The sequence below is a fragment of the Eimeria tenella genome, genomic scaffold (assembly GCF_000499545.2).
Source record: "Eimeria tenella Houghton genomic scaffold, Eth_scaff95, whole genome shotgun sequence".
NCBI classification, from domain to species: Eukaryota; Apicomplexa; class Conoidasida; order Eucoccidiorida; family Eimeriidae; genus Eimeria; species Eimeria tenella.
This window is the reverse complement of record NW_013543472.1, coordinates 124,805-134,590: the sequence shown is the minus strand read 5'-3', so window position 1 is coordinate 134,590 and position 9,786 is coordinate 124,805. Positions and strand designations below refer to the sequence as shown.

General features: G+C 59.3%; 2 protein-coding genes across 2 annotated transcripts; both read left to right on the top strand.

Moving 5' to 3' along the window:
• Nucleotides 1-1,790: 1,790 nt before the first annotated feature.
• ETH_00022060 (uncharacterized protein) lies at nucleotides 1,791-5,252 on the top strand (the record flags this gene model as incomplete). Its single annotated transcript, XM_013378717.1, has 1 exon — nucleotides 1,791-5,252. The coding sequence occupies one exon, from the start codon at nucleotides 1,791-1,793 to the stop codon at nucleotides 5,250-5,252; it is 3,462 nt and encodes a 1,153-aa protein (XP_013234171.1).
• A 2,631-nt stretch (nucleotides 5,253-7,883) lies between these two features.
• ETH_00022055 (uncharacterized protein) lies at nucleotides 7,884-9,314 on the top strand (the record flags this gene model as incomplete). The annotated part of the gene is made up of 1 exon (XM_013378716.1): nucleotides 7,884-9,314. The coding sequence occupies one exon, from the start codon at nucleotides 7,884-7,886 to the stop codon at nucleotides 9,312-9,314; it is 1,431 nt and encodes a 476-aa protein (XP_013234170.1).
• Between the last annotated feature and the right edge of the window lie 472 nt (nucleotides 9,315-9,786).

Sequence of the window (9,786 nt, the reverse complement as noted above, 5' to 3'; positions counted from 1 at the left end):
CTGCTGCTCTCCGCGGCGCTGTTTTGCCTGCTGCCGCGCTTCCCGCTGCTGCTGCTGCTGCCGCTGGAACCGCCGCAAGAACCCCAAAGGCACAAATCGCGGGTTTTTAAACGCTGCTGCCGCTGCCGCTGCTGCTGCTGCTGCTGCTGCTGCGGCTGGCTGCGCCAGTGGAAGAAGGCAGCCGGGCGAAACGTGGAAGCTGTGGAGCTGCAGCTCTCAGCTGCTGCTGCTGCTGCTGTATACTTTGCTGGCAGCAGCGAGGAATATAAGTTAAAGGTACCCGATGGGGCCGCCAGGGGGGCCCCCCGGGGGGCCCCCCCGCTGTGCTGCGGCGGGGGCCCCACTGGGGGCCCCCCCAGTACCCTGGCTTCACATTGGCAGCAGCACAGCAGCAAAGCCAGCAGGGTGCAGCAGGCAGAAGCAAAGGAGCGGAGCATTTCTAGTTCACGGAGAGCTCGCTGCAGCAGCAGCAGCAGCAACAGCAGCAGCAGCAGCAGATTGAAGGGCAGGCTGCAGGGGGCCCCCTCTGCCGCCCCAGGGCCTCAGGGCATACGGCGTCCTTTAGCTGCTGCTGAAGACAGAGGTGAACTGCTGCTGCTGCGCTGCTGCTAGCAGAGCCTCACAGCGGGAGAACTGCTGCTGCTGCTGCTGCTGCAGACGCTTAAGCTGTCCCTTGAAATCCCCGGGGAGATGAAATGCAGCAAATGCTGTCTTGCGGGAAGCAGCAGGAGGAGCAGGAGCAGCAGGCGAGACAACGTGTCGGCGCAGGCGCTGCTGCAGCTGCTGCTGCTGTTGCTGCTGCTGCTGCTAGGTAATAAATCAACAAGCGCGGCACATTAAGCGAACCAAACTGTTAACTTGCCATTTGCTGCTCCAGAAAGAGTGTAAGATTCCGAGGCAAGCGTATTATGTGTCAGCTGCTCTGTCTGCTGCTGCTGCTGCTGCTGTTGCTCCCCGGGGCTGTCGCTGCGGCTGCTGGGGCTGCGCCTGCAGCAGCAGCAGCAGCAGCAGCTTTGCTGCTCGTCTCCCCCTGAAGCAAAATCGGTTTTTGAGTTCTATTGGCTGCTACCTATTTTTTTTAGGGACCAAGAAGCTGCTGCAGGGGCGTGCTCGTGCTGCTGCGTGCTAGCAGCAGCAGCAGCAGCAGCAGCAGCCGCAGCAGAAACAGCATTACAGCGCCTCTGCCGCAGCACCAGCGAGCATTGAGAGCCTGTATTCACCTCGTGAGGTCCACAGTTGCTGAGATATACTGTTGCAGCAGCAGCAGCAGCTGCTGCTGCTGCCGCTGCATCTGCTACTGGGCGCTGCGGGCTGGGGCCCTCAGCTTCTTGCAGGAGTAGAGGCAGCAGCAGCTGCTGCTGCTGCAGCGGCTTTCGCTGCAGCACTCCCGTCTCTATCGTAGCCTGCAAAAGCCCCACCCGCTGCAGCAGCAACAGCCACAGAAGCAGCAGCAGCAACCACAGAAGCAGGAGCGGCAGCCTCCCCCGCTGCAGCAGCCCGCTGCAGCAGCCGCAGCTGAAGAGAAGCAGCTGCAGCGGCGACGGAATCAGCAGCAGCAGCAGTAGAAGCGGCAGCGGAAGTAGCGGCAGAAGCAGCAGCAGCAGGCCCAGAAGCAGCAGGGGCAGCCTCGTCTGCCGCAGCAGCGGCAGCCCCGCCTGCTGCAGCAGCAGCAGCCCCAGAAGCAGCAGCAGCCGCGCGAGCAGCACGTCCAGCGGGAGCCACAGAGCCGCCGCAGCAGCAGCCCCAGCCCCAGCAGCAGCAGCAGCAGCAGCAGCAGCAGCAGCAGCAAGATGACGGAGAGGTCCGGGCCCTCCCCCGCGGGGGCTGCTGCCAGCAAAGTTTTTGTGCCGCAGCTGAGCGAAAGAGAGCTGCGGAAGATTCGCTACTATGAGGCGATGTTTGCGAAGATGGCAGCAGAGGAGCAGCAGCGGCGGACCCCTGCTGCTGCTGCTGCTGCTGCTGCTGCGGGGCCGGGCCCCGCCGCCGCCAGCGCCGCGCCCTCCAGCAGCAGCAGCAGCAGCGCAGCAGCTGCTGCTGCTGCTCCGGCCTCTCCGGCCCCCACTAGCGCCGCCGCAGGAGGCCCTGAAGGAGGGGGCAAGCTAAAGAGAGAAAGAGGCGCTGCTGCTGCTGCTGCTGCTGCTGCTGACACGAAGACAGCCAGCAGCAGCAGCAGCAGCGCGGAAGCGCCGCCGATTAAGAGAAAGCAAGCGCGCATCACTGAGTCAAGCGATGAAGATCGCCGCAGCACAAATGCAAAGCGAGCTGCTTCTGCTGCTGCTGCTGCTGCTGCTGCTGCTAAGTCCGAGCCAGCAGACAGCAGCAGCGCCGGCAGCAGCAGCAGCAGCAGCAAACGAAAGACGGTCAAGGAGGCGCAGCAGCTGGAGGAAGGCCATCCTGCTGAAGCGGCAACAAGCAGCAAGGCCACGCAGCCAACTGCAGCAACCAGCAGCAGCAGCAGCAGCAGCAGCATTAGCACCAGCACCAGCACCAGCAGCTGCGGCAGTGCAGCTGGAAGCGATAGGCGCGGATCACCAAGCCCCAGGAGAAAGAATAACAGCAGCAGCAACAGCAGCAATAGCAGCAGCAGCAGCAGCAAGGTGTGCAGTGCTGCAAAGGGCGCCGCCTGCAGTGGACCCGCTGCTGCCAGCAGCAGCAGCAGCAGCAACAGTGGCAGCACTTCAGGCGATGAGGAAACATCTGCAGCAACGAGTCTAGTCAAAACCACCTCCGGAAGCAGCAGCAGCAAGGGCCACGGGCACTCTGCTGCTGCTGCTGCTGCAGCAAGTGGGACCCGCGGCAGCAGCGCTGCTGCACAGCACGCAGCAAAGCGCAGCAGCAAGCTGCTGCGCCGGGAGGGCAGCAGCAGCTGGCAGCGGGGGATGGAGCGAAGCAGCAGCAGCAGCAACAGCAGCAGCAGCAGCAACGGCAGTGGTAACAGCGAGAACAGCCTTACCGGCAGCAGCAGTAGAAAGGCCGCGGCCAAGTCAAGCGCTCACAGCAGCAGCAGCAGCAGCAGCAGCAGCACCGGGAGGACAGCAGCACACCAGAACAAGGCTGCCCGTGGAACGCTGCATCAGGGAGGTTTGCGCGCTGCAATAGCTGCGGCGCAAGAGCAGCAGCAGCAGCAGCAGCAGCAGCAGGGGAAAACAGGGCGTGCGTGCTCGAGGGAAAGCCCCTCAGCAGCAGCAACAACAACAGCAGCAGCAACTGCAGCAACTGCAGGAGCAGCAATGACGTTGCCGTCAAGCCCTGGCGACGCTCGGTCGGACACGCCTTGCGAAGCGAGCAGCAGCAGCAGCGGCAGCGGCAGCAGCAGCAGCAGCACGAGCAGCAGCAGCACCAGGGGGGGATCTGCTGCTTCGGTCTCCTCCAGCCCTTCAGAGGGCCCCCGCCAAACGCCTGAGGCTGACAGCTGGGGGGGGGGCCCCCCGGGGCCCCACAGCCGCTCGCCGCTGAAGGAGCTAGCAGCAGATAGCAGCAGCAGCAGCAGCAGCAGCAGCAGCAAGAGCAGCAGGCGTGCAGAGCGGCGGGGGCCCGGCGCTGCCAGCCGGGGGGAATCTGCTGAGAGCTCGGAGGCTCTTTCTCCTCCCATGAAGGCTCTCGTGAAGACCCAGTTAGACACAGCAGCAGCAGCAGCAGCAGCAACAGCAGCAGCAGCAGCAGCAGCAGAGGACAGGCAGCACAAGCCCAGTAGCGGCGAGGCTCTCCGGGTCTCCTTAGATCAGCAGCAAGTCAGTCGCCAGCTCCGCAACGAGACGCCGCGCACCACGCGCTCTGCTGCTGCTGCTGCTGCAGCCGCAGCAGCAGCAGCAGCAGCAGGCCTTGCAGCAGCAGCAGGAGCAGCAACAGACTCTGTCGCAGCCACAGACGGAGAAGAGTCAACTGACACAGCATCTTCGGGGCCCCCTCCTCCTTCTTTAGTGCAGCGGCGGACTCGCAGCTCGCCGAGGACTCCTGCTGCTGCTGCTGCTGCTGCTGCTGCTGCTGAGTGGGGCGGCGCTGCACAGGAGTGGGGCATGGAGCGGCGCAGCAGCAGGAGGGACACTGTGAGCTCGCGGTGTGCTGCAGCCGCAGCAGCAACAGCATCAACTGCAACAACAGCAACTGCAGCAACTGCAGCAGCAGCAGCAGCAGAGGAGGAAGACGAAAGGGACAGGCCTTTGTCTGTACACTCAACAACGAAGTTTGCTGTTGCAGTTGCGCAGTCGCGTGCTGCTGCTGCTCTTGCTGCTGCAGTGGCGCCTCCTGCTGCTGCCAGCCCTTCCTTGCTGAATGGGCAGACGCAGCAGCTTCCGGCCGCAGCTGAGGGGTTGATGCTGCAGCAGCAGCGGCAGCTGCTACTGCTGCAGCAGCAGCAGTTTATGCTGCAGCAGCAGCAAGCAGCAGACGGCTTAATTGACACTGGCAGCTCCAAAGGTGCAGCAAGGAGCTGTAGAGACACCGCAGGGGTCTCTGCAAATGGCAGCGGCGCTTCTGGCAGCGTCGACATGTGGTATGCGCTGCAGCAGCAGCAGCAGCAGCAGCAGCAGCTGTTGCTGCTGGCTCTGCAGCAGCAGCAGCAGCAGCAGCAGCAACAGTCTTGCATGTCCTCTCCCCGAGGCAACAACAGCTACAGCTCATCGGCCCCCCTTGCGGGTAGAAGGCGTCCCCTTCCGTTGGGGCCGAATTCTCCTGCTGCTGCTGCTGCCACTTTTGCTTCTTCTGCTGCTGCTGCAGCAAGTGCAGCAGCAGAGGAGTCGAGGGAGGCGCAGCAGCTCGTTAGGGGTGTGCGGCTTCTTGCTGCTCTCAGCAAAGAAGAATCGCCCAGCGACCCCCCAGGGCCCCCCACAGACAGCGACCAGCAGCAGCAGCAGCAACAGCAGCAACAGCAGCAGCAGCAGCAGCAGCAGCAGCAGCAGCTCTCCCCCGAAAGGGCCCGCCTCCTGGCCTCCTGCAGCGACGTTGTTGGGCCTCGTGACTGGCGTCTGCTGCTGCTGGGAGACCAGCAGCAGCAGCGGCAGCAGCAGGAACGGTCATCGGAGGAGGGCTCCGAGGGTGTCAACGAGGGTGCAGCAAGAACAGCAGACACAGCAGCAGCAGCAGCAGCAGCAGCAGCAGCAGCAGCAGCAGCAGCGGCAGCAGCAGCAGCAGCAGCAGCAGCAGCAGGTGAGGGCCTCTCTGGCTTTGTGGGGAAGCCCTCTCTCGTGTCTCTACGCAGCCAAATCAACTGGAAAGGGCGGCTGCTGCGGCGCGCATGTCTGTTCCCTGCCTGACGAGCGTTTGCTGCTGCTGCTGCTGCTGCAGCAGCAGCAGTTGCTGCTGCTGCTGCAGCGCCCAGGAAGGCCTCCTTCAGGTGAACAGGAGACGCGCAGGAGGCCTCTCTGGCAGCAGCAGCTACGCGGAGGAGACGCAACGTCTCCTCTGCTGCTGCTGCTGCTGCTGCTGCTGCTTGTGCAGCGTAGGTGCCGCTGTCTTGGGAGCCGCTGAAACACCTATTTGCGGTGTACGTACACCTCAGGGCCCCTGGGTCTCCTTTAGGTTTTCTCTTTTTGCCCATGTGCTTTGCTGCACTTTTTATGTACAGTGTTTTACGGATTGTCTTAGTGTCTCTCTGGCTAGCTGGCTAGCTAGCTGGCTAGCTGGCTGGCTAGCTAGCTGGCTAGCTAGCTGGCTAGCCAAGCAGCTAACTGGCTAGCTGGCTAGCTAACTGACGGCCGTCTCGCTAGTTAGCTGGCTAGCTTCCAGCGCTCTGGCTAGCTGGCTAGCTAGCTAGCTAGCTGGCTCCTCAGCTAGCTGACAGCTCTCTGGCTAGCTAGCTGGCTAACTAGCTAGCTAGCTAGCTCTTCAGCTCGCTGACAGCCCTCTAGCTAGCTAGCTGGCTGAATGCATGCGCAGCTTAGTTGGTAGAAAGAAACACAGAGTGCTGCAAGACGTGAATGTACGAGAAGGCAAGTAGGACTGGCTAGCTAGCTAGCTAGCTAGCCAGCCAGCTAGCTAGGTAGCTAGCTGACTAGCTAGCTAGCTAGCTAGCTGGCTAGCTAGCTAGCCATCTGCCCCATGTGCAGGCCTTAGTCACAATTGCATGCATCGCCTGAAGGAAATATGCGGATGTCTTTGTATTGATAAACCTCTGTGGGTAAATAAATAAATAAATAAATAATAAACTAACTAAATTAATTAAATAATTAAGTATATTTATTTTTTTGAATGAAGATAATGGCGATAATGGAGAAAGTCCAGCGGCATGTATTTGCTGCTGCACGGGCGCCCGCATCCGGCGGTCAGCTCTGCGGAGAAGCCGCTGCTGCAGCAGCCGCTGCTGCTGCAGCACGTGCTGCTGCTGTTGCTGCTGCAGCTGCTGCAGCAAGTCTAAATTTGCAGAAGTGTATGGGGATTTCGGTCACTGGCAGCCGCGGGATGTTTATAAAGTAAATGTGCAGGAATTCGAACAAATGGCATTTAATGGAGTTTATTTTTATTTCTTTTTTGCCACTGAAAGCAACAAAAGGAGAAAACGCGCGCGCGCAGTCGAGTCTGCGGTGTATGCACACCTCAGCAGCGTGCGCTGCTGAGGTGTACGTACACCGCGCGCTGCCCGTGGGTAATATCCGACAAACATGAACTCCAAACAAATTTTTATTTTTATTTATAGTATTTACATTCGAAGTCCCACTTTCTCTCCAGTATGCCTCCCTAGGGGCCTCCAGGAGGCCCCCCAGGGTCCCCAAGCGAGCAGGTGACCCTAGGCAATAGGCGGACTCAGCGTGTATTTGGTGTCAAATTGTGCTAAAAACACTTTTAAAAATTGAAATAAAAATACACAAATAAATAAATGCAATTTTAACGAAGTAATTAACCTTCTAATTTGGTTTCGAACACAGAGAGAGCCTCCTCCCGATGCGGCTGGTCTCGGGGGCCCTTGGGGCCCCCCGGGGGCCCCCAGGCTGCTGCTGCTGCTGCTGCTGCTGCTCGTTTGGGGTACACCCTGCTTTTTACAGGTTTCTTTTTGCTTAAATTGCATTTAAAAGGGTTTGGGGGCTAAAAGAAGGGAAAAAGGGGGAATTAAATGCTGTCTGAGGGTTGTTTTGCTGCTGCAGAGGAGCTGCAGCTGTAGGAGAGGCCCTGCTGCTGCTGCTGCAGCTACAGGGCGCCCCTTAAATCCTCAAATGGATTTAATTTGCATTTCTTTTTAATTCATTTATTATTAAGTTCTTTTTATGAGGCAGCAACTAAAAGACTCAGGGGAAGCAACAACAATAAAAAAGAAAAAAAGACAAAAAAATAAAAATAATAAATAATAAAAGATCTGAAGTGATAAGGAAAGACTAAAAGAAGCACTAATAAGCAAAAAAGAATTTAAAGAAAGAATTAAAAATTAAAAAACAGAAATAAAAAGAAATAAAAAGAAACAAGCAATAAAAAATAAAAAGATTAAAAAGGGAGGACAAAGACAGACACACAGAGGAATTTTACAAAAAAGACAAAAAGAGAAAAAAAAAAGAAATAAAGAGAAATAAAAGAAATAAAAAATAAAAGAAAGACTGAAAGAAGGCCAAAGAGACAAAAAGGGAAAAAAGACAAAAAGAGAAAACAGCAGAAAGCAGCAGCAGCAGCAGCAGCAGCAGCAGCAATACGCATACACGGAGAAGAAGCATTCCCAAAATGTAGCAGCCGCAGCAGCACAGGAGCAGCAGCAGCAGCAGAGGGATAGCACCAGCAGGAAGAGCAGCAAAGTAACAGCGGCACAGCAGCAGCAGCAGCACAGGAGCAGCGGCGCAGCAGCAAGGGTGCAGCAAGCGCCACACAGACGTCGGAAAGCAGCAGCAAGACGGAGAGCCCCTCCATGCTGCAGCAGCAAGGCAAGACTCCCTGAACAGCAGCGCAGCAGCAGCAGCAGCAGCAAAATGGAAACAATTGCAACACCAGCAGATGTTATGCGTCGCTTTCGGCTGCTGCAGCTGGCAAACAGCAGAGCCAGGAAGCAGCGGCTGCAGCTGGCGGAGCGGCGGCTGGGCTCTGCTGCTGCTGCTGCCCCCGCCAAGCCCGACACTACAGCAGCAGCAGCAGCAGCAGCAGCAAAGCACGACGCAGCAGCAGACCCAGCAGCGGACCTGCACAGTGGCCAGAGACCGCTGCTGCCAGCCAAGGCAACTTGGGGTGTATCGCAGCAGCAAAGAGCTCTCTTCTTAAGCCGCCGCAAGCAAGCCGGAGCTGCTGCTGCTGCTGCTGCTGCTGGGGCCGGCGCTGCAACTGCTGCAGCGGCTGTTCCTGCTTCGAAGAGCGGGGTCTCGGCAACCGTCAGCAGCGCAGCAGCAGCAGCAGCAGAGCGGCGCTCCCGCCGCAACTACCCCACAATCGTTGTGGAAGCAAGCAGCACTCCTGAGGAGATACAAGAGCTTGAAGAGCAGCAGCAGCAGCAGCAGCAGCAGCACTTGCACCACCACCACCATCAGCGCACAGCCAACGGCAGCGGCAGCAGCAAAACACCCCAAGCAGAAGCAGCAGAGATCGAGCTGCTGCTGCTGCAGCTACCTTGGGTGCAGCAGCAGCAAGCCGCAAACGGAGACGCAGCAGACGCAGCAAATGTACCAACAAACGAAGACCCCGCGAACGCAGCAGCAGCAGCAGCAGGGGTGACACGAGAAGGAGAAGGAGCAGCGGACGCCAGCGCAGCAGCAGACGCAGCAGCAGGAGGCGTGCCCAGCGGCTCCCCAACAGCAGCAGCAGCAGCAGCAGATGAAATAGAACCCCTCGAGCAGCTGCCGCCTTCGCTGCTGGCACTTATAGAACTTCACTTCCGACGCGCAACAGTTGCTGCTGTTGAAGAAGACAAAAGAGCTTTAGAGATGGCCAGGCCTTTGTGGCTGCAGAAGCAGCTAGCAGCAGCAGCAGCAGCAACGGGGGCAGCAAGAGCGGGCGAACCCGCTCCAGACGCCGCAGCGCAGCAGCCGCACGGCTCGGCAGCAGCAGCAGCAGCGCAGCGACCCCAAAGCCACCGCAGAGACGCAGAGCCCCACCAATTGCTGCAGCAGCAGCAACAGCAGCAGCAACGCCGCAGGCAGCAGGAGCAGCTAACTCTGAGGTCAAGCCATCACTCCTGGTTCACCTGCACTGAGCAGCCCCAGCAGCAGCAACAGCAGCAGCAGCACGGGGCCCCACGAACAGCAGCAGCAGCAATCCCCCGCCGCGCGCTTGAGCGGCTCGTGCTGCTGTTCAAGAGAGACTTGCTGCCGCAGCAGCTGCCCTCAGCTCTAGCCCAAAGCAGCAGCAGCAGCAGCAAAGCAGCAAACAGCTCGCAGCGCTTCGGAAGCAAACTCTTATCAACAAAAACTTGATCCCTGGAGTTTCTCAAAACCCCAAAAACCCAAACCCTTTCACGTGAACCCTAGGGGCCCCCCTGGGGGCCCCCCGAAGGCCCTTTAGGGGCCCCCCTGCTGCTTGCTGCTGCTGCAGCAGCAGCAGCAAATGAATAGCGTGCAACGGGAATAGTCTGAATCGAAAGGTCGCACTGGCAAAGAGCGCCCCGGCCATTGAACTAACAGGCAGCAGCAGCAGCAGCAAGAGCAGCAGCGCCCCGCTGGAGAGCAGCAGCTGCTGCTGCTGCTGCTGCGGCCGCCCCCTTGCCGGCCCCCTTCACAAGCTGCTGCCGCGGCGGCCGTTGCTGCTGCTGCCGCAGCGGCTGTCTCCGCCGGGAGACAGCGCCGCAGTGCAGCGCGCTGCTACTGCCGCAGCAGCAGCAGCAGCAGCAGCAGCAAGTTTCTGGTAGGAAGCTGACGCACTAAGCGCCCCCGCTCTTGCAGGAAATGG